We start from the raw sequence: 24,317 nt of genomic DNA on the forward strand, positions 1-24,317 counted from the left end.
TTCCCTGGGAGTCCGACCTGAGACATCTGGATGTATGGCCAGGTTAAATGTTTGCATTTGCATATACCCCTGTAACCACCGTCCAGATCAAGATTAACAGAACACTTCTAGTATCCCAGCAGCTCCTAAAACCCTCTCCTGATCAACAACCCCCTAAAGGTAACAACTGGGAGACAGGTTTGAGGTCACACTTTCCCTCTCATCCCACATTCCATCCACCATCAAGGCTTCTGGGCCTTGAATCCATCTACTCTCCCCATCTCCACTCCCACCTCCAGCCCAAACTGTCATCGCTTCTCCTGGGATGACTACAATAGCCTTCTAGAGTGAGTGTCCACTCTTGTCGCCCTGCCCTGAAACCCATTCTACCAGTTCTTGGCTACCTTGGGTCTAACAACATTTGAACGGAGGGGTGAAGGCATTGCTACGAGTGTGGGGACCAGGTCTCCTCCGCCAGCACGGAGCTTATGCAGGCGAGAGTGGGCATTTTCAGAGAATGAGACATAGGCTCGGAGGCGCCCCAAACAACATGGACTCCGAGATGGCATTGGACTGAGACCTTCGTGAAGATAAGAGTGAAGAATTCAAAGCCATTCATTGGCTCATTCCTTTATTTAACAGGCAAGTGCCAAGCTTTTGCACCAGGCAGCTGCCATTCTGGACCATAGGGACAAAGAATAAGGCATAGTTTTTGTCAAGTCTCATGAGGCTGGGGAGGTAAATGACCCAGCGAAGGAACACAGTGAGGGTCCCAGGTGTTGCACAGAAGCCTGATGTGGGTGTAGGGAGAGAGTAGGGACAGAAGGTGACTTGGTCAGCTGTATGAGGCTTAGAGCAGTGGTTCTTAAACTTCAATGTGCATCAGAATGTTAATATGATTTTCAATATGCATCAGAAGTTACTGGGAGGCTTGGTAAGACATAAATGTCTGGGTCCCACCACCTGAGAATGTGACTCAGGTTAAGTCTGGGAATGTTGCTGAGAATTTTCCTATCTAAGAAGTTCCCAGGGAATGCTGACTCTGCTTGTCTGACATCCATGCTTTGAGAGTCAATGACTTGGGAAGTTGAGCACTGAAAGATGAAAACATGGAGGGAACGGACGGAGGGATGAACAAGGGCTAGACAGTCAAAGATCCCGAATGCCAAGCAAAGGAACTTGAACTCTATTCTGTGGGCAATGGGGAGCCATCAGAGGCCTTTAAGCAAGGGAGAGGGTATGTTCACATTTATGCTTCAGAAAGAGCACAGTTGTCTGGGCAGAGAGGGGCAGGGGCGGGGAACAGGACCATAGGACCGTCATGGGCAACCTGACCACAGGCACCCAATACAGGTTGCTTGTCCTGTCACGGTCCCCGTAATCTCAGCTCCTCTTAATGAGCATGATGGTGTCACAGTCCTCGATCTGCAGGTCTGCCAGGCTGCGGCGATCCCACAGTTTCCGACCCTGGAACTTCAGTATCTGATCCTCCACGTGAGGTCCTCCGGCCTCCTCGATCTTCTCTTTCAAGTCACCGATGGAGTCGTCGGGGTGGATGGCGAAAGGCTTGCTCCAGCCGCTGGAGTCCTTCACGAAGACCTGGATCTCAGGAGGGGTGGTCTTCAGCACCCGGATGCTCACTTTTGAGAAGATCCCATAATCCGCCAGGGTCCGCTGACTGCTGAGAAGCTGTCGCTCCCCTCCCGGCTCCTGGAAAGACAGTCGCTGCTGCCCGCTGAAGTCACACTTCCTCCTGATCTCTGTCTTCATCTTCCAGATGGGGCTGTAGGGGTTCACCGACAGCGTCCAGGCCTCCTCCCCTGTCTGTTTCACTGTCACCAGGACGTCCCTTGCTCGCTGGAAGGGAGGGAGGAGCAGACGAGGTTATCTATCTGGGTGGTCCTCTCTGTTGTCCCCAAAGCCTTGCTTCTGGCTGCTGCTGCTATAATGTATCGCCTACTGAGATACTTCCAAAACCAATACATGAGATGACAGGCATAAACCAGGACTGCCCCAGGGAAAGGAGGCTACTTGGTCACCCTAGGCTTATAGAATCATCGGGTCAAACTGTCCTCTGACTCACCCCAACCGGAGTGACAACTGGCGACAGTTCTCCAAATACTCCTCCTCCTGCATAGACCTATTCAGAGTCCTTGCCTGTCAGCTGGTGATGACATTGCACTTAGCCCAGAGCTGCATCACAGTGCTGTTGGGAGGCCCGATGATGTAATGTATTTCAAGCTCCAGCTCTATGTCTAAGGATGTTCGTTGTAATGGCAAAAGTCTGAAAGCATCCTGGTTGTACAAACTAAAGTACTTTCATTCTCACTGAATTGTCATATACTGTTGAGAAGATTGATGGGATCTAGGGTGATTTTATGTTCCAGTTTGTCCAGGGCAGTCCTGGTGCATGTCCCTTGTCCTGGCATAATTCACACCACCCCGTTTTCTGCTCACAAGTGTCCTGATTTGGACTTCATATATATGGTTATGCTGATTAAGTCTATATGTGTGGATATGGAATTGTCTTTAAGATCATTTAATTTAGTAATCGAATAACTCATTGAATAATAATTTGAGTGAATGAAATAAAAATGCAAAAAGCCCCCAGGGTGTATATTCAGATACAAGCACGTGCTTTTGTGTGTACAGCATATCCACAGGAGGGGACAGGAGTGATTAACAAGCAGATGTCTGGGAGGGGGTTGAACTGAGAGACTGGGGCCCAGAATAGGAGGGACACTTACTTTAATTGTGTATCCTTTTAAATAGTTAGATTTGCTTTTTTTTTTTTTGCCTTCCCAGGACCCTTGTGATCCACTGGATGTTCCCAGCCAATGGGACATGGCCAGGTGGTAGGTCCCTCTGATGTCTTAGTTATCTGCCTTTCTTCAATTACTCCAGGGTAGCCTTTGAGGCCAGACTCTGACTTTCCATGCAGGATATGAAATGCAGGATTGGTGACAAGATTCCTCCACGAGCAGCAGGTTGGGGAAATTAGATCTTTCAGGGAGTTCTCATAAGCAGAGTCCTGGTCCCTGTGTGCCCACTTAGTGCTCAGACCTTGCAACCGTGATCTGTGTGGGAAAATTCATGTGTATGTGAGTATGTGCTTTACCACATCCCTCAAATGGCTGCAGAGCAGGGCAAAAATTGCCTACCTATTTTACAGGTGAAAGAACTGAGGCCCAGACATTTACAGCAGAAGGGGAAGAACTGCACATCTGGTGGGCTGGGATGTCTACGTGGAAGGGGTTTCTGGTCCCAGGGACCTATGGATGCGGTGGCAAGAGTTGGGGGGATTCATGTTAAAAGGAGGTCAGCACTGAGTCAGTACTGTGGGTGGGGGGAGGAGCTCATACCTGCACGTCCCAGCCCTGGTGGGGGTCCACAGTCCTGCAGCAAGCCTGCCGCAGGCAGTAAGCGGCCTCTTGGGCCACCAGGTCCCATCTCTTTTGCCTTCCCAGGTTGTTGGTGGGGTCAGCTGGGTCCAGGATGATGGGCCTGGAGAGAGAAGGGGAGTGGATCTCTGTCACACTCAGGACTCTGGTCTCTGGCCCTCAAGCCTATGGGACTGTGCATGTCTCTGTGTAGAGAGGCCTCCCTGCAAGATGGAGCTCTTGTTCATGATCAGAGTGTAAGATACTGGGCTATAAAAACAATAGACACCTTCCAGCTTCTGTTTGCTGCTTGTTTGCTAACCACAAGGCATTATAAGTACATTATAAGATGCAAAAAAAAAAAAACAAAACCAAAAAACAAAAACAAACAAACAAAAAAAAGGCAAAAACCAGAGTCTCTCAGCTAAGACCCAAAACAGGTTAGAGCCTATCAGGGGCAGGATAAAATAAAAATCACTGTGGGGGCAGATGCATGATCAGTATGTAAACAGCTTGGATATAAAAGGCTCACTAGCACACAAAGGGGGCCCAAAAAAGAGGCCACTGCGCTGGCACTCTGGGGACTCAGACCCTAGCTCGAGCTAGACAGTAAAACTCCTTTTGATAATTACAGCCTTGATAACTCTGTCTCTCTGTCCCGAGGCCCTGTAAAACTCGGCTATATAACAAGAGATGTAACCTAAGCAGGCACGATCAGAGCGAATTGCAGAGATTTTGCTTGGAATGCTCCATTTTGTAGTATGTGTCCCGATGAGGAGCCTAGAACTGATGCAGCCATGAAGGAATTAGCCTGAATCCTATGGTAAAACCCTGAGTAGGTCAGATGTCTATATATGAATATATTCATATGAAGAAAAAATAAAAAATAAATAAATAAATAAATAAATAAATAAATAAATAAATAAATAAAACCCTGAGTAGGGCAGAGCTAAGCAATTCACAGACTGGGACCCTGATGACATAGCAGACGTCTGGATCTCACCATACCTGTAGCTGCTTTTATCCTTGGACTTTTTTAGTTACAAAAGTTACAATCAATTCCCTTAATATTTTAAGCTGTTTGAGCTGGGTTTTCTGTTCCTTAAAGCTGAAGATAATGCAACCAACACACGCACCTGCATTCCTTCAACTTTTGTTTGATAAAGTTTCTGACAACGTCATTTTGGAAATCATAGTACTTGGTCCAGTATATGCAGATGTCTTGATAATCTGTGAGGAGTTCCATCACAGCCACAAAGCCTTCATCCATCTCAAAGTTCTCACTTTTGTTTGTACCCATTTCCCAGGCATAGATGGTCAGCAGCTCCAGGGCATATTTGGGAGGTAATGCCACTCTTGGATATTTAGGTTTCAAGCACTAGAGAAAGGAGGGGGGGAGGGTAGAGAGAGAAACTGAGATTGATGCCTGATACCCTGGGACTCTCCAGGTCACTCCGCTGCATTACGTAGCACAAGCCATGAAATGGCCTGGGGTCTAGATGGACTTATATCCTAAGGTCATCAAGATTTCAAAAAAGAGGAACCTTCTGAGCATCATCAATCCATGTCATTCAGTTGGAATGGAGGGGGCAATATAATATAGCGAATCTAGGAAATAACTGAAGAAAACGAAAACACATCTGCACATTGAAAATATAAAACGAAATCAGGACAAATTGAAAGATTAAGGAGAAAGAGTGATAATGTGCAATGTTCACTTCCTCCAATATTAGTTTAGAAATTTATTGCAATCTCAGTTAGAATCCCAGTGATGTTTTTTAATGGGATAAAATTATCTTAAGGTTCATATAGAAGAATACATGCCCAGGACAGCCAACAAAATGAGAAAAAAGAAAAACAGACAGGTTGATATTTGTCTTCTCAGATATATTGTATAAAACAGTTGTCACCAAAACACTATGCTTTTGGCATAGGAATAAGCGGTATAAAACATTTATTAACAGAACCAATAGCCCAGAATTAGTTCCCAGTGGAAAGGAGAACTTCATAAATGATAAAGGTGGTGTTTCGGTTTAGTGGGAAAAGGATGCATAATTCAGTGAATGATGGTGGCACAGCCTGTTTGCCATTTGGAAGAAAATAAAGTAAATAAAGGTGATCACAATGTCATACCACATACCAAAATAGATTACAAATGGAATTAAAGTATTTAGTAAACACATTAGAAAAAAATTAAGAGACTATCTATCTATATAATATATATAGCAGGTCAGATAGGAAATTTACAACCTATAAAGAAAGTCAGACATATTCCTCTTTGTAAACATTAGAAATCATTATGTTGTCAAAGATAGTATAATTAACGTCAATAGATGTATGATATATTGGTAAAAATGTCTGCAAAAAATATGAGAAATAGGCCGGGCGCTGTGGCTCACGCCTGTAATCCTAGCTCTTGGGAGGCCGAGGCGGGCGGATTGCTCAAGGTCAGGAGTTCAAAACCAGCCTGAGCAAGAGCGAGACCCCGTCTCTACTATAAAATAGAAAGAAATTAATTGGCCAACTGATATATATATAAAAAATTAGCCGGGCATGGTGGCGCATGCCTGTAGTCCCAGCTACTCGGGAGGCTGAGGCAGAAGGATCACTCGTGCCCAGGAGTTTGAGGTTGCTGTGAGCGAGGCTGACGCCACGGCACTCACTCTAGCCTGGGCAACAAAGCGAGACTCTGTCTCAAAAAAAAAAAAAAAAAAAAAAATATGAGAAATAATAGTAAATATTTACAATTTACCAAGAGGTCTCACAATTGAAAAAAACAAACAACTCAACGAGAAAATGCATAAATTACATTAATAGATAATTTCCAAAAGTTCAAGTCCAAAGGTCAATAAGCAAATTTATTTTTTAAGGGTAGACTACAAAATCACAATGCATGACATGATTCTATTTATGTAAGCTCTGTGTGTGAGCTATATGAATATAAATGTAAAGAGAGGTATGAAAAAATAGTGTTATTGGTATTGTCTCAGGGATTTCATGTAAATTTTACCATCTTTCTTATACCTTTTTGCATTGTTTAAATTTTTTTTTGTTTGAGATGGGGTTTCACTCTATTGCCCAGGCTAGAGTGCAACAGCCCAATCGTAGCTCACTGCAACCCCAAACTCCTGGGCTCAAGCGATCCTACTGCCTCAGCCTCCCAAGTAGCTGGGACTACAGGCTTACACCATCACACCTGACTAGTTTTTAAAAAATTTTTTGTAGAGATGGGGGCTCCCTGTGCTGCCCAGGCTGGTCTCAAACTCCTGGCCCCAAGCAATCCTCTTGCCTCAGCCTTCCAAAGTGCTGGAATTACAGGCAGGCATGAGCCACCACAACTGGCTTTAATTTTTTTTTTTTTAATAATGAGTCCATTGTAATATTCAGCTAATCAGAATAAACAATTTATTATTATTATGAAAAATACTTCGCATTGTTGGTTAAGAGCACACGTTCTGACGTCAGACACTTTTGTGTTCAGATCTCAGCTCCGCTTTAGCTTTTTTTTTTTTTTTTTTTTTTGAGACAGAGTCTTGCTTTGTTGCCCAGGCTAGAGTGAGTGCCGTGGCGTCAGCCTAACTCACAGCAACCTCAAACTCCTGGGCTCAAGCCATCCTCCTGCCTCAGCCTCCCGAGTAGCTGGGACTACAGGCATGCGCCACCATGCACGGCTAATTTTTTCTATATATATATATATATTAGTTGGCCAATTAATTTCTTTCTATTTATAGTAGAGACGGGGTCTTGCTCTTGCTCAGGCTGGTTTCGAACTCCTGACCTTGAGCAATCCACCCGCCTGGGCCTCCCAGAGTGCTAGGATTACAGGCGTGAGCCACCACGCCCGGCCTCCGCTTTAGCTTTTGAGTCTCAGTTTTCTTATCTCAGAAATGGGGATAATGAATAACACATGCATTAATAGAGTTGTTGGAAAGACTGGATGAGGAAAAATAGGCAGAAGTGCTTAGCATAGATCGTGGGACATAATTAACACTCAATAAATGGTAGCTTTATTACTATTAGTGTTGTTTTTATTATCATCGGAAAAGCCTGAGGCCTGAAGCCTGCTGAAAATTATGCTTCTGCTCATCAGGAACCGTTTCATTGCCCTTGAGGATTGTGTCATTGGAGCCAGGAGGCTCCTAGTGGGACACTGCGCTTCAGAAAATAACGGAGCAATTACAACACCACCACCGACAATAATGGCCATCCCTAACATTGGCCGGTGTTCTATAGTTTATAAACAGCTTGCAGTTATGCTATTTCACCTACGCTACATTACCTGCCTACTATCCTTAGACAACCAGGTTGTTTCCATTTTTTTTCCCTCTTAAAATAAAATGATGGGCCGGGCACGGTGGCTCATGCCTGTAATCCTAGCACTCTGGGAGGCCGAGGTGGGCGGATCGCTCAAGGTCAGGAGTTCGAGACCAGCCTGAGCAAGAGCGAGACCCCATCTCTACTATAAATAGAAAGAAATTAATTGGCCAACTAATATATATAGAAAAAATTAGCCGGGCATGGTGGCACATGCCTGTAGTCCCAGCTACTCGGGAGGCTGAGGCAGGAGGATTGCTTGAGACCAGGAGTTTGAGGTTGCTGTGAGCTAGGCTGACGCCATGGCACTCACTCTATCCTGGGCAACAAAGTGAGACTCTGTCTCAAAAAATAAAATAAAATAAAATAAAATAAAATAAAATAAAATAAAATAAAATAAAATAAAATGATGGGATGCACCCACTGTCCCCGGTCCCACGTCCCTGCGCCTACTAGCCCGGCACCCGCGCTCACCTGCAGGAACCAGTGCTTTACCAGCTGCAGGAGGCTCTTCAGCTTGGCAGGACAGCTTTTCACAAAGTGCCTCTGCAGCTCTGTGAAACTTGATGAGAACTCCCCGGGGTGGCCGGCGCTGGTGATTAGATTTTCATAGATTTCTGGTGCTGGTTTAGAGTCCGGGCAAAAGGATCCTGGGAAGAGAAAAATACCTGGTTAGGAAGATGTACCCTTTCAGGTGGGAATATGGGAAAAGAACTGCTGAGCATAGAATATGCATACATTATCCCATGCAATCCTCACTGTAGCACCGTTTCCCCCATTTTACAGCTAAATAAGCAGAGGCCTAGATGGTTTGGTAGTACACTCAAAAGTCACATGGAGGCCAGGTGTGGTGGCTCACACCTGTAATCCTAGCACTCTGGGAGGCCGAGGCGGGAGGATCGCTCAAGATCAGGAGTTCGAAACCAGCCTGAGCAAGAGCGAGACCCCTTCTCTACTAAAAATAGAAAGAAATTAATTGGCCAACTAAAAATATATAGAAAAAATTAGCTGGGCATGGTGGCGCATGCCTGTAGTCCCGGCTTCTCAGGAGGCTGAGGCAGAAAGATTGCTTGAGCCCAAAAGTTTGAGGTTGTTGTGAGCAAGGCTGATGCCACAGCACTCTAGCCCGGGCAACAGAGTGAGACTCTGTCTTAAAAAAAAAAAAAAAAGTCACATCGATTTTGGAAAACTCACATTGACCAAAGACTCGCCGTGTGTCAGGCACTGGGCTAAGCTCATGGAATCAGCACAGCTACATGAAGCAGGTACACGTAAGTGGAACCACAGGGAATTGCCATTTTTGTGGGTCAAACGAGCTCAAATATTGTCAGTTGCCTATGGGTCACTCAAATTTAATATTATTGTCCCATTCAACAAGTTGGTAGGCTCAGTCTTGGCGGGGTTAAATAGTTTGACCAAGGTCGTGCAACTAGTAAGTCTTAGAGCACACGTTTGAAGTCATTAAGGGCCTTTCTCGCCTTTGATTAGAGACAGGGTCTCACTATGTTGCCCAGGCTGGAGTGCAGTGGCTATTCACAGGCATGGTCGTGGTACACTACAGCCTCAAACTCTTGGAATCAAGTGATCCCCTTGCTTCAACCTCCCACGTAGCTGGGACATGGGACAGGTGCATGCCACTGTGCCTGGCAAGAGCCCTGCCTTAAAGATGATTCCAATCCAGTTATGTCCGACTCCAAAGACCTTGAAGAACTTGTTTGAGCTGGCGTTTCCCAGAAGTTCAAAGAAGAATCGCCTTCTTGGGTTGGGTGGGAATCCATTATTTGGGAGAAGTCCCCTTTCCTCGGGCCACAGTGGGACTCGGCAGCCCATGCATTTATGGGAGGATTTAATCTTCGGGGTATTGCTCTAGTCTCATCTCCCTGTAAAAGAGCAACCTCCACGCTCGCCTCACTGGATTTCATTTCCCCAGAGCTCCTTGGAGGCCACTATGGTAAAGGGGCCCCCCTAGTTTCTCTGGACCCGCCCCATGGCTGTCTTTACCCAGAGCATTGAAAGCCAGGAGCAAGTCCACCTTGACGACTGGACTGTTCTTCCTGGACTGGACCTGGAGGGACAGGGAGCGAGGGGCTCTGGTCCCTCCTCTGTGCTGGGCCACAGTGATTTTGTAGGCCAGGCTTCTGCTGCAGTGAAGCAGTTTCTCCTCCAGGAAGTTGAGGATGATTCCCCGGACCAGTGCCTGCTGCCAGAAACTGGAGAAACAGCTCAGAAACAGAACCAGGTCCAGGTCAGAGCTGTAGTTCAGCGTCGTCCCCTTCCCTGTGGAGCCACCCTGTGGGGAACAACAAGGTTGAGCTTCACCTCCGCTGAGATCTGATACTTTGAGGTTGAGACTGAAGCCGGAGGCACCTGTGTTAGTCTGTTATGTAAACCAAAGGTCTTAAAGGAGCCCTTGGTCTCCACCAGATATTGGGGGCCTTTGCTACGGGTATCACTACATGTTTTCATTGTTTAGAAACACTAAATACCTGGTCAGCAAGTCAAAGGATATAAATGAGATGTAAAGCTCCATTTCTCCCCAGCCCTCAAACCCCTCCTCCAGAAGCAACTACAGTTACCAGCTTCTTACATAGTGTCCCATTAATATGAATGTTCTACGCCAAGACCTGCGCTATCCAATATGGCGGCCAACAGCCACATGTGGCTATTTCAATCTAAACCAATTCAAGAATTTATGAAGAAGACCCGAAAGGCAATCACAGCCACAACAAAAATAAATAAATGGGACCTGATCAAATTAAAAAGCTTCTGCACAGCCAAGGAAACTATCACGAGAGCAAATAGACAACCTACAGAATGGGAGAAAATATCCGCATGCTACATATCCGATAAAGGGCTGATAACCAGAATCTATATAGAACTAAGGAAAATCGGCACGAAAAAAAATCAAACAACCCCATTAAAAAGTGGGCAAAGGACATGAACAGAGACTTTTCAAAAGAAGGCAGACTAATGGCCAGCAAATATATGAAAAAATGCTCAACATCTCTAATCATAATGGAAATACAAATCAAAACCATAATTAGATATCATTTAACTCCAGTGAGAATGGCTTTTATCAAAAAGTCCCAAAACAATAAATGTTGGCGTGGATGCAGAGAGACAGGAACAGTCATACGCTGCTGGTGGGAGTGCAAACTAGTACAACCTCTATGGAAAGCAGTAATATGGAGATACCTCAAAGAGTTAAAGGTAGAACTATCATTTGATCCAGCAATCCCAATACTGGGCAAATACCTAAAGGAAAAGAAGACATTCTATAAAAAAAGACATCTGCACTAGAATATTCATAGCAGCACAATTCACAATTGCAAAGATGTGGAAACAGCCCATGTGTCCATCAATACATGAGTGGACTAATAAAATGTGGTATATGTATACCAAGGAGTGCTACTCAGCCACAAAAACAATGGTGATCCAGCACCTCTTGTATTATCCTGGATAGAGCTGGAGCCCATTCTACTAAGCGAAGTATCCCAAGAATGGAAAAAGGAGCACCAAATGTACTCACCAGCAAATTGGTATTAAGTGATCAACACTTATGTGCACATTCATTGGGAGTCGGGCATGATGGCAGGGGGGAGGAGGGGATGGGTACATTCACACCTAATGGGTGCGGTGCACACTGTCAGGGGGATGGACACGCTCGAAGCTCTGACTCGGCGGGGGCAAAAACAATATATGTAACCTAAAGACTTGTACCCCCATAATATGCTGAAATAAAAAAGAAAAAATTTAAACTAATTCAAATGAAATGAAATTTAAAAATTCAATTCTTCATTGGCCTCATTTCATGTGCTCAATAGCTGACCAGAGACAGTGGCTATTAAATTGGACAGCACCATATATAGAACCTTCCCATAATTGTAGAAAGTCCTACCGGACAGCTCTGACCTAGACAAACATATTTTTGTGTATATATTTTGTACACATATATTTTGTGTGTATAGATTCTTGTGTGTATGTACAAAAAATGTTTTAGACTTTTTATTTTGAGATCATGATGGATTCACAGGAAGTTGCAAAGAGAATATAGAGGGATCTGGCATGTTCTTCACCCTGTTCCCCCCAATGGTCACATCTTACAAATATAGTAGAATATCAGACCCAAGAAACTGACATTGATGCAATGTACCTATTTAGTTCCGTAACATTTTATATGTGGAGATTTCTGTAACCACTGCTGCAACCAAGACATAGAACTATTCCATCACTGCAAAGATCATCCTCACATATTAATAGCTCCTTCATAGTTACACTTCCCTCCCTCCTTCCCTCCGCCATCCCTAAACCCTGGAAACCATCGATTTCTTTTCCATCCCTATTATCGTATCATTTTGAGAATGTTATATAATTGGAATCATATGTTATGTGACCTTGAGAATTTAGCCCTTTTCCCTCCACTTAGCACAACGCTTTGATATCTGCCCATGTTGTTGAGTGTCTTTTTTAAAAGTTTTTTTTTTTTTACGTTTTTAATTGACACATAATAATTATACATGTGTATGGGGTACAGTGTGACATTTCAATACATGTGTACATTGTGTGATGATTAGCATATCCTTTACCTCAAACATTTATCATTTCTTTGTGGTGAGAACATTCAAAATCCTCTCTCCTAGCTATTTTGAAATATATCATATGATTACGCTGTTGCTAATCATAGTCACCGCCCTGTACAACAGGAGTGCGTGTCCCTCCTAACTGTAGCTTTGTACCTGTTGACCAGCCTCTCCCTAACCTCCCTCTTTCATGTTTCGTTTTATTATTTTGTTCCATCATAATCTTCTTACGTGATACTCCGAGTTTGGCTTCAGTCCCCAATCTACCTGCCATTGTTTACTTTTCCAAAGTCCCGAAGGACTTCTTTTGTGATGTCTGCCTAGAGTTTTACTTGTAACGTGTGAGACAGGTCATTTGTAAGGGCTTACATCATTTTAGCTGGCACCAGAAGTTTACCATGTCTTTTGAAATCAATATACCTATAAATACATATGAAAGAAAATGATTTTTTGGTGATTTATAAACATTTAACGTGTGATAACAGTGCACTAAAACGTGAATAGTATTCATCTATGAGTAGTAAGGTCATTCATTTTGCATTTTTTGTATTTTCCTATATCTTTGTGACTCAATGTATTACTCGTATAATTTTTAAAAAAACATGCAGCAATATCGACTTCAGATTCCTGTGGATTCTTAATTTAGGCATTGCATTCTTTGATGGGAGGACACAGAGTAGTAGAAAAGAAAGAATACAGGTGTCAGATGGGATTGGTTATTAAGTCCTGGAAGAGATGTCCTTGTACAAGTTACTACTACTGGTCCTAGAAGACTCTCTAGCCCATGAATGATCAGAAATCAAATGGAATCAGCATATTTAACTCTAGAAAAATACAGTACACTCATCCTAATATGGATGGATGAAATGAGGGAAACTAGATGCAATTAAGAAAATTGAGTGCTTAAAAGGCTTGACGAAATGAACAAAATCCTAGGCTTATGGTCAAGATGCTTTTGATTTAGGATGACATGCTAAATGTTGAATTACAGTTTAGTACTTTCCCAGGAGAAACCATGCTATAAGCAGATAGATGTTGAATTACAGGGTCGGCCCCTAAAACCCCTTTGAACCCACAAAGTAATTTCTGGTCTTACCTAATTGCTAGATAGTTTCTAACATAACCAGTCAGTGCCATTTTAAAAGAAAAAATATAGAGGATCATCTTTATGATTTTGGGTGTAAAGTAGGGTTTCTTAAACAAGAAACAAAAAGCATAAATTTTATAGAAACCTGTTGTCCATATTGCACATGACTCTCTGGCACTCAGAGAGCTGGAAATCAAGAAATAATGATAACAATAATGATAGTCCTCATTACCCTTTGCATTTGTAGACTAATTGACTGCTGAAGAGTCCTTTTCTATGCTTTATCCCTCTTATGGCTCATAACAGACCAGTTTCAAAGAGGAGGAAGCTGGTGCCCAGAGAGATGAAGGGACCCATCCCCCAGAGTCCCACAGTCCCACCCACAGGGGCAGAGCTGGGATTTGAACCCCTGGCGTCCCGAGTGCTCACCTTGACCACCTTCAGAACCCTGACCTCCTGGTCCAGGATCAGCTCATCACGGAAGCACTGATCCCTCAAGAACTGCTCGATCCTCTGCCAGGCATCCTTCACTTCGTCCCTCCAGTCCCCCTGGGGCTGAAGGCTGTGCTTCACGAAAGCGTCCAGCCTGTCCCCGGGGGTGTCATACAGGTCCTGGGCAGCCGCCATCTCTGCAGGACCGGGAAGAAATCCTCTCTGCTTCTGCCCAGCCCCGTGGAAGCGGCACCTTGCAGCCTTTCTCCAGCAGGCTGGAGGACTGCAGAGGGGGAAGGGGACAGTGTGGGGCAGAGAGGGACTTTCCTTCTTCTAGGGCTGCAGAGAGGGCTGGGCGGGAGCCTCCAGGCAGCAGCTTGATCCTTGCTCCCCGGGCTGCTTTCAGCTCGGAAGCCAGCTGTCTTGTTCCTGGGAAACCGAAACTGAAACTGAGCTTTTTTTTTTTTTTTTAATTGGAAACTGAACATTGCTTAACTTTGAAAAAAGAAAAGGGAATTTTCTCCTTCTGTTTAAGGCTGCCAGGAAAGACTGCTGGGAGATGGAGCCGAGCGCCCCCTCCCATGGTTCTCAGCCTGGGAGTTTCCCAGAGTGTCCTGGAGCTGGCCCTGCCGGGTCCCCATTGCCTGTGGCATGGCTGGGAGGTGCTGTTAGGGAGGATAGGCAGGTACCGTGTTTCCCCCAAAATAAGGCAGGGTCTTATATTTATTTTTCCCCAAGAAGACATCCTAGGGCTTATTTTCAGGGGATGTGTTATTTTTTTTTTTAAGTAAGGTACAACAATCTACATTTATTCAAATATAGTTAAGTCGTCTTCTTCTGGAACATCATCATAACTCTCCAAACCCCGAATTCCATCCTGAATGTCTTGTGACTCTATTTCCTTTAGAACCATTGGCCCCAATCTCTCATGTCGAGCACTAGAGCTCTCATGGGGCAGATGAGAAGGGCTGCTCGTCTTCTTAGTGCTCCACGTAAATGCACGGGTTGTGCAGATGCGCTGCGTAGCCACGCCCGTCACTAGGTCTTATTTTCGGGGTAGGGCTTCTATTTCGCAAATGCTTAGAAATCCTGCTAGGCCTTATTTTATGGGTAGGTCTTATTTTCGGGGAAACACGGTAGGTGCTCACGGCGTGGGTGCAGAAAGATTTCTCATGCTGAGATTAAGATATAAAAGTTAAAGTTTATTTTATCCTTCTTAGAGGAGAAAGAGAGAAAGAGAAGAAAGGGGGAGGAGGAAAGAGAGAGTGACATCCCAAAGAAAGAGAAGGGGGTGCCAGCAGGGAGGACAAGTGGCTTGCTGCATTTAAGGGGGACAAAGAGAAAAAAATAGTGATGGCTGTCAGTTGGTAGATAAAAAAGAAAAAAAAAAAAGCTGTAAGAACGTCAAAGTCTAAGAGTTGCTTTCCTGCCTTCCCTGGAGAAGAGATTATCACAGGAGATGGACTGTGTCTTCCAGATAGGGTTGAGGCTGCAGCTCAACAATAAACAGTTTTTCTGCTGTTGACTCAGAAACTCTATAAAAGCAGATTCTCACAAAGCAATTTTGAAAGAGAGAGATTTACATCTCTTTTCTGTTTATTCAGCTCTTTCCAGAAGTTGTGCAAAAGAGAACTCCTGCAGGTTGCCTGTTAGTGAGAGAGCAAACTCACAGGATTGATCTTCGAGTGTGACTGGGGAAATTGTGGGATTAGGTACTTTCCTGGTATTTTTGCAAGGCCGCCTCTTTCACTGACTGTCTGGGTGGGGGGCTTGGGCTGAGCCTGAGGGGTCTCAGGGTCCAGGGTTCACTCTATTTTCTAAGGGCAAAGATGTACACACTCGTTTATTGCTTTTCCCCTCCCTCCTTCCCTCTCTCCTTCCCTTCCCTTTCCTTTCCTTCCTTCCCTCCTTCCCTGTCTGTCTCATGCCCTTATTTTCTAATATTGGCTGACTGGTTCCCTATGTCTAGGTGAGCCTCCTTTCCCCTCCAATAAACCATAAGAAGAAGGGAATCCTTTAAAAATTGTCTTCAGAGGGGGTTGTTTTCTCAAGAACTGCAATTTGAAAGCAAAGGACAGTTTGGGGGAAGACTCCTTGGTGTTAAAAGATCTCAGTGCAGATGTTGGAGGTTTAAAGAGGTAATCCTATGAAATCAGCAAAAAATTCGGGTTTAGCAATGATTCCTGGGAACATGATGTCACATTCGCACATCTGGATGGTGTTGTACACAGGCGCTCCACAAAGCGTTCTGAAAAGGAATCCCGCATGGACACTGCGAGGGTCATAAACAGACACCTATAGGATGCATTTTTTAAATGCCCTAATGGCACATGAATGTGTCACTGCAGTTTGTCAGGAGTGTCAAGACTCCAAAAAGGCCTGTCTCTCATTTTGCTTGATGGAAGAAAAAGATGCCTGGCCCTGGAAAACTGGCTTAGAAGATTCAAAAATTGCCTTGAATATGGGGAAGACACCGCTGTTAGAGATGCCTATGAAGCATTTGATTAAAAAAGAAAACGTGAAAACTAAAAGTGGAAAAGAATAATACTTATGTACGACTCACATGACATATACATGTTTAGTTGTATCTAAACAAATAAATTAAATGTTAAAAGTGCATATTTGATTTCCCTAAAGTTTATGTGATCAGGACAATCCCAACATATTTTTTTTTTCTTTTTTTTCTTTTTTTTTTTGAGACAGAGTCTCACTTTATTGCCCAGGCTAGAGTGAGTGCCATGGCGTCAGCCTAGCTCACAGCAACCTCAAACTCCTGGGCTTGAGTGATCCTTCTGCCTCAGCCTCCCGAGTAGCTGGGACTACAGGCATGCGCCACCATGCCCGGCTAATTTTTTATATATATATATTAGTTGGCCAATTAATTTCTTTCTATTTATAGTAGAGACGGGGTCTCGCTCTTGCTCAGGCTGGTTTTGAACTCCTGACCTCGAGCAATCCGCCCGCCTCGGCCTCCCAGAGAGCTAGGATTACAGGCGTGAGCCACCGCGCCCGGCTCCAACATATTTTTTTATTTTCTCACCGGGGAATATTTGTTATTCGTTTATTGGGAAAATTGACTTAGATTTTGGGGTCACCTCATATCAGGGCATTTTCGTTATATGTTTACCCATACTTTTATTTATTTATTTATTTTTGAGACAGAGTCTCACTCTGTTGCCCAGGCTAGAGTGCCATGGCGTCAGCCTAGCTCACAGTAACCTCAAACTCCTGGGCTCAAGCGATCCTCCTGCCTCAGCCTCCTGAGTAGCTGGGACTATAGGCGTGTGCCACCATGCCCGGCTAATATATATATATATATATATATATATATATATATATATATTTTTTTTTTTAGTTGTCCAGCTAATTTCTATTTTTTTAGTAGAGACGGGGCCTCACTCTTGCTCAGGCTGGTCTCAAACTCCTGAGCTCAAATGATCCTCCCATCTCGGCCTCCCAGAGTGCTAGGATTATAGGCGTGAGCCACCACACCCAGTCTACACTCATATTTTTAAAATTGGCACTTCCTGTACATATTCTTAACGTGTCATTGTGACATTCTTATCAACTTTCTTCTCTTCCACCAGGTGATGCTCTACACCCACCTAAAACAACCACCTGGCCTGGTTCCTAGGAGCCTGTGTGGAAGAGGCCGAGGTGATCAGGTTAATCCTTGCTTGGCAGGAGGCAGACTGGAGATTGGACTGTTTGCCAGGGCTCTTCGATATTATGGCAATGATACTGACTTCAATGGCTATGATCATGAAGCACCTTGCAGGTACCAGTCTCTTTTCATGGCTTCCCTGCTGTCATCCCCCCCCCCCCCCAGGACCCCGTACTATCAGTTCCCACTACCCTACATACCAGGAAGAGTCAGAGAGGTGATGTGACTTGCTCAGTCACACAACACAGAAGTGGACAAGCTGGGATTCGAACCTAGGCTCCCCGATTCTAAATGCCAGCAGCTTACCCTGCCACACTGTCCCACTGCCCAAGAGCTTCTACTCTGTGCTGGGCACTGGGCGAGGCTTGGAGAACATAAAGGTGAGTGAGAAGACAGATCTATTCTATGGGCAGCTCGTTGCATGTCTTCTCTTCAGGGTGAGACCCATGTGGCTCCAGAGACTAGCACAGACCTGGGCACACAGTGGGGCTTCAGTTAATTCAGCTGGCTGAATAAATGAATGAACTGCCCCAGATTGCACAGGAAGCATAAGCCCTTCAATCTTCTGTTTTTTGAGTCCATAAAAGGGACAGATTTTGGAGGACATAGGATTTCCTGGTGATCTACTTGTCCCATCAAGGCATCCATCAAATGTCCCCATCTTTGGGTCTAGTGGCTCAACCACACCGGCCCATCATCCCAAAGGTCCCTTCTGGTTCTGCAATGCAGAAATTCTGTGGATGGTGGTTTAGGACTGTCTTTCCCAGGGGTGCTTGCTGCTTCATTTACCCCAGTGTTTCTTAACTTTTGGGGTCTTGTGTGTGCTAGAGAATCTAATAAGTGTTATGGACCCTCCAACATGTTTATGCCTCTATCTTGCATACAACTTCAGGGAGTTCCTGGACCCCAAGTTACGACAGCCTCTCAGCTGTCAGGCCACAGTTGGGACTGAGATGAGGGTGTCCCCACCTCCCCAGTAAGCCTGCAGCTGCTTCTTCCTCCTCATCCTTTGGATGAGCTTCGTACAGGTTTATCCAAGGAGAGTCTGAATAAGCCTGAATTGACTTTCACTAGTAGCCACGTTCTTTAACGCTTGGGTTTCCAACACACATCCCCCAGGAAGTGCGAAAACCAGCTGTGCTCAGTGTTCTAAATTCAAACCTGCCCTCATCCCAAGCCCCTCCACAAAGTGCCAGAAAGATTTCCCCCTCCTTTTCATTCGTGGCCAAAATAAGAGTTTGCCATTCATTGGGATCAATGTATTGAGCGCGTTTGGGGGAACTGTGACCGTGGGTCTCAGCATGACACTGGGTTTTGGGGAACATGGATGGAGAAGGCATGGCGAGGAGGGGCGGAATAACCTCATGGCTGGCTGCAAGGACCAACCCAGGTTTTGTGGGATTTTCCAATTTTCTAGACCCTTTAAAAAAATGACATAAAATCGTGACTACAAATTTCAGTTCAAAAGTGGATATTTCTTTAGAAATCAGGGCAAATTACCAATATACAAAAGCTGTGAATTAGCATTGACGTCATAAAATTAGGAAAATACTATATTTTATACTATTTTATATTGCTTGACATCCTTCTATAATACTTTATTCATATATTACTTTAGAATCATTTATTTTTTAAATTGACAAATAAAAATTGTATGGAGTTATGGTGTACAACATGATGCTTTAAAATATGTATACGTTATGGAATGGCTAAGTCAAGTTAATTAATATGTGCATTATCTCACATGCTTTTTTGTGATGAAAACACTTAAAATTGACTTTGACCAATTTTTAGGTATATAATACATTGTTATTAACTATAGTTACCATGTTGTAGAACCAATCTCTTGAACTTATTCCTCCTTACTGAAATTTTGTACAAAAGTTAAGAAACTAGTTTTCCTTGTGTGATCTTTTGGATTGAACTTTATCAATATTTATATATACAACTTTTTATAATTGAAACAGAAACTGAAGTGAAAACCAAGAGAAGGGAATCTATCCTGCCTGAATTCATAAGCGCCAGGCAGCAGAGGGGACTCTGGCAAGATAGGGGGAAAAAAGACTCCCCCAAACTCAGAATTTTAATCAACATCATTCACCAAAGAAAACTAATGTTCTATGTCATCTGAAATTTTTCTACTCCCTGCAATTGCAAACAGTGACAACTTCATCCTTCTGCATATATTCTAAGAATACAAAAACTGCATCATCACTTTAAAAATTAACTTTATTGAGATATAATTCACTCAGTTAAAGGCTACAATTCAATAGTTTTCAGTGTATCCACAGACTTGTACAGCCATCACTACAGTAAATTTTAGAACATTTTTATAACTGCAGAAACTGCAAAAAGAAATACCATTCCCTTTAGCTCACACCCCATTTCTTGTCCCTTGTCCCACCACCCTCCCAGCCCTGGGTAACCACCAATCTACTTTCATGCTCTATGGATTTGCCTCTTGTGGAATTTCACATAAATGGACTCAAGACAATTTGTGGTCATTTGCAACTGACTTTTTTCACTTAGCATAATGTTTTCAAGGTTCATCCATGTTGTAGCTTGTATCAGTACTTCATTCCTGTTTATTATCAAATTATATTCCATCGTATGACTATGTGCATATACCATATTTTGTTTATTGGATGCATCAGTTAATGGATATCTGAACTGTTGCCACTCTTTGGCTATGACAAATAATGTTGCTCTGAACATTCATGTATAAGTTTTTGTGTGAGCATATGTTTTTACTTCTCTTGGGTAGATTACTAGGAGTGAAATTGCTGTGTGATATACAGTTGGCCCTTGTTATCTACAGAGGATTACCCATAATCCTTGAAAATTGGTGAGAGTCAATTTTAAGTGTTTTCATCACAAAAAAAAAGTATGTGAGGTAATGCATATATTAATTAGCAGCAGAAGGCCGGGCGCAGTGGCTCACACCTGTAATCCTAGCACACTAGGAGGCCGAGGCGGGCGGATTGCTCTAGGTCAGGAGTTCGAAACCAGCCTGAGCAAGAGTGAGACCCCGTCTTTACTTTAAATAGAAAGAAATTAATTGGTCAACTAATACATATAAAAAATATTAGCCGGGCATGGTGGCACATGCCTGTAGTCCCAGCTACTCGGGAGGCTGAGGCAGCAGGATCGCTTGAGCCCAGGAGTTTGAGGTTGCTGTGAGCTAGGGTGATGCCACGACACTCACTCTAGCCTCGGCAACAAAGTGAGACTCTGTCTCAAAAATAAATAAATAAATAAAAAATAATTAGCAGCAGATACCCAAATCCATGAAGCTAAGGTCCCTTATATAACATGGCATAGTATAATATTTGCAAATAGCCTATGCACATCCTTACCCATACTTTAAATCATCTCTAGTTTACTCAAAATACCTAATACAATGTAAATACTATGTAAATAGTTGTTATACTATATATATATATTTTTTTTTTTTTTTTTTGAGACAGGGTCTCACTCTGTTGCCTGGGCTAGAATGCATCATCATAGCTCACTGCAACCTCAAACTCCTGGGCTCAAGGGATCTTCTTGCTTCAGCCTCCTGAGTAGCTGGGACTACAGGTGTACACCACCAGCTAAGTTTTCAATTTTTTTGTAAAGATGGGGTCCTACTCCTGCCCAGGCTGGTCTCGAACTCCTGGCCTCAAGTGATCCTCCCACCTCCGCCTCCCAAAGTGCTAGGATTACAGGCATAAGCCCCTGCACCCAGCCTTGTATGCTTTTTTCTTTTTTGATTTTTATTGTTATATTATCATTTTTATCATGAGTATTTTCCATCTGCAGTTGGTTGAATCTGAGGATGCGGAAGCCACGGATATGGAAGTCTGACTGTAATTACTTTTTAAGTCAAATGGTACATGCTGGACATGCTGTTCTGCATGAGTCTTTGATTTACTTAGCAAAATATCTTAGTCACATTATCAATACATAGATGTCTGTTACATTCTTTTCAATATCTTCTTAGTATACCATTTCCTATATGCATCGATTATCTCACCAGGATTTCATTATTATACTGAAGCATTGTATTATTGGACTGATGGACATATTTCATAGAACCAAACAAACACACACATATGCACACGCAAAATAGTGCACGTAAAACTGGTGAAATCTGAACAATCCTGAAGGATTGCACCACTGCCGATTTCCTGGCTGTGATAGATTATACTGTAATTATACAAATGCTACCATTGAGGGAAGCTAAAGGAAGAAATAACTCTACAGAGTGAGACTCTGTCTCACAAAAACCCCAAAAAACAAAAAAAGCATCTCCACATATACCTAAGCATCTTCCTCACGTGGGCTGGCACCCCTGCAACGAAGTTGCACAGTAAGCCCAGAGATCTTTTGAAAACTCAGATTGGGTCTTGGCACTTCCGTGCTTACAATGCTCTATTGCAGGCGTCCTCAAACTGCAGCCGGCGGGCCACATGCTGCCCGCCTAGCACATTTATCCTGCCCGCCAGGTGTTTTTGCGCCACTGCCTGTCCTGCTTAGCAGCCAACTGGTCCTGGGCCCACAGTGCGCACTCTCCAACGGTCTGAGGGACAGGGAACTGTTTAAAAAGTTTGAGGATAGAGCAGGGATAGAGCTCTGGATAGAGCTGTAACCCAATCTACTAAGTGAAGTATCCCAAGAACAGAAAAGCAAGCACCGCATGTACTCACCAGCAAATTGGTATTAACGGATCAACACCTAAGTGGACATATGGGAATAACATTTATCAGGTGTCGGGCAGGTGGGAGGGGGGAGGAGGGGATGGCTATATACAAACAAGCTGGAACCCAATAGTAGATTGGGTTCCAGCTCTATCCAGAGCTCTATCCCTGCTCTATTGACTCTCATTCGCCTACAAAGCCTTGTGCAAACATCTGAATGCTCAAAAGTAGCTTGAAAAATGTGTTTATTCTTAGAATTCTTAGCATTTTTTTTTTTTTTTTTTTAGTCACAAAAATATGGAACGCTTCACGAATTTGCGTGTCATCCTTGTGCAGGGGCCATGCTAATCTTCTCTGTATCGTTCCAATTTTAGTATATGTGCTGCCGAAGCGAGCACTCTTAGCATTTTTTGTTATTGAAAATGCTATTTCTCCAAATAAAGTTTCTAATTGATTGTTGGTGATAAAAAAAAAAATGCAACCATGATATAATGTACTAATTCTAATTTCTTTTTTTTTTTTTTTTTTTTTTTCCTCAACCAATCCTACGGATATAATTCTAATTTCAACTGCCTTGTCAAACATATATTACTTCTAGCAGTTTATTCTTAGATTTTTTGGTGTTTGTGACTTGGGTACTAATAATAACAACAATGATAATCTTATTCTTTTCTTTCTTTTTTTATTGCAGAATATTATGGGGGTGCAAATGTTTTGGTTACATGTATTGCTTTTGTACAGTTTGAGTCAATGTTATCAGTGTGCCCATCACCCAGATAGTGTGTGTTCTTTTCCTTCCAATCTTTATACACACACACACACACACATACACACACACACACTTTTCTTTCTTACTGCCTGTAACTTGCAGTTCACTGTTGCAGAGCTGGCGGTGTACATCCTGGTGGCGGCAATGTGACATAGTTCAGCCAATTTAGAAAAGAGTTCTTCAGTTTCTCAAAAAGCTAACCATAAACTCTCCTTTCAACAGTTTGTTTTCTTAAACGTATCAGAAGAATATGTGTAACTAAGTTCAATTTATCGGCCAGAATACACAGTTAATTCTACATTTTGAAAGTTATCTAAAAGTTTGCATCCAGAAACACTTTAATTATACGTACTCACCCAGTCTGTTCACTCTTCAGAAGAGGAACCAGGCAAAATGTAGCGACATTTTCCCCCCAAATTACTCAGTGGATGGCCAGTTGTGTACATACACATTGATAAAGAAATTCTTCTGAGAATTCACAGAGCTTGACATAGAACTAAGTGCACAGTAATATATGTATATATGTTGAAAATGTACTTTGATAAGTACATAAGTATATTATTCATTATGACTTTTTTATTTCAGCATATTATGGGGGTACAAATATTAAGGTTACTTACATTGCCCATGCCCTCCCTCCCCCCTCGAGTCAGAGCTTCAAGCGTGACCATCCCCCAAACATTGCACATCTCACTCATTATGTTTGTATATAGCCATCCCCTCCTCCCCCCTCCCACCTGCCCGACACCCGATAAATGTTATTCCTATATGTCCACTTAGGTGTTGATCCGTTAATACCAATTTGCTGGTGAGTACATGCGGTGCTTGCTTTTCCGTTCTTGGGATACTTCACTTAGTAGAATGGGTTCCAGCTCTATCCATGAAAATACAAGAGGTGCTAGATCACTATTATTTCTTAAAGCTGAATAGTACTCCATGGCATACATATACCACATTTTATTAATCCACTCATGTATTGATGGGCACTTGGGTTGTTTCCACAACTTTGCAATTGTGAATTGTGCTGCTATAAACATTCGAGTGCAGGCGTCTTTTTTGTAGAGCGTCATTGGATCTTTTGGATAAATGCCCAGTAGTGGAACTGCTGGATCAAATGGTAGATCTACTTGTATTGTTTTAAGGCATCTCCATATTGCTTTCCACAGAGGTTGAACTAGTTTGCAGTCCCAATGACTTTTTTTTTTTTTTTTTTTTTTTTGAGACAGCGTCTCGCTTTGTTGCCCAGGCTAGAGTGAGTGCCATGGCGTCAGCCTAGCTCACAGCAACCTCAAACTCCTGGGCTCAAGCCATCCTCCTGCCTCAGCCTCCTGAGTAGCTGGGACTACAGGCATGCGCCACCATGCCCGGCTAATTTTTTGTATATACATTAGTTGGCCAATTAATTTCTTTCTATTTATAGTAGAGACGGGGTC

General features: G+C 43.3%; 1 protein-coding gene and 1 non-coding gene across 2 annotated transcripts; both read right to left on the reverse strand.

Annotated features, from left to right (window-relative positions):
- Positions 1-597: 597 nt before the first annotated feature.
- On the reverse strand, positions 598-14,190 carry LOC105866844 (2'-5'-oligoadenylate synthase-like protein 2). Its single transcript, XM_075996623.1, has 6 exons — positions 13,770-14,190; positions 9,675-9,963; positions 8,148-8,323; positions 4,496-4,737; positions 3,342-3,483; positions 598-1,836 (listed from the first exon to the last, which is right to left on the reverse strand). The coding sequence occupies exons 1-6, from the start codon at positions 13,965-13,967 to the stop codon at positions 1,363-1,365; spliced, it is 1,521 nt and encodes a 506-aa protein (XP_075852738.1). The 5' UTR covers positions 13,968-14,190; the 3' UTR covers positions 598-1,362.
- Positions 14,191-22,406: 8,216 nt separating this feature from the next.
- On the reverse strand, positions 22,407-22,513 carry LOC142863779 (U6 spliceosomal RNA). The gene has a single exon (XR_012914420.1). It is a non-coding gene; the product is annotated as a U6 spliceosomal RNA (small nuclear RNA).
- Positions 22,514-24,317: the final 1,804 nt, after the last annotated feature.

Source organism: Microcebus murinus, chromosome 22, assembly GCF_040939455.1.
Source record: "Microcebus murinus isolate Inina chromosome 22, M.murinus_Inina_mat1.0, whole genome shotgun sequence".
NCBI lineage: Eukaryota > Metazoa > Chordata > Mammalia > Primates > Cheirogaleidae > Microcebus > Microcebus murinus.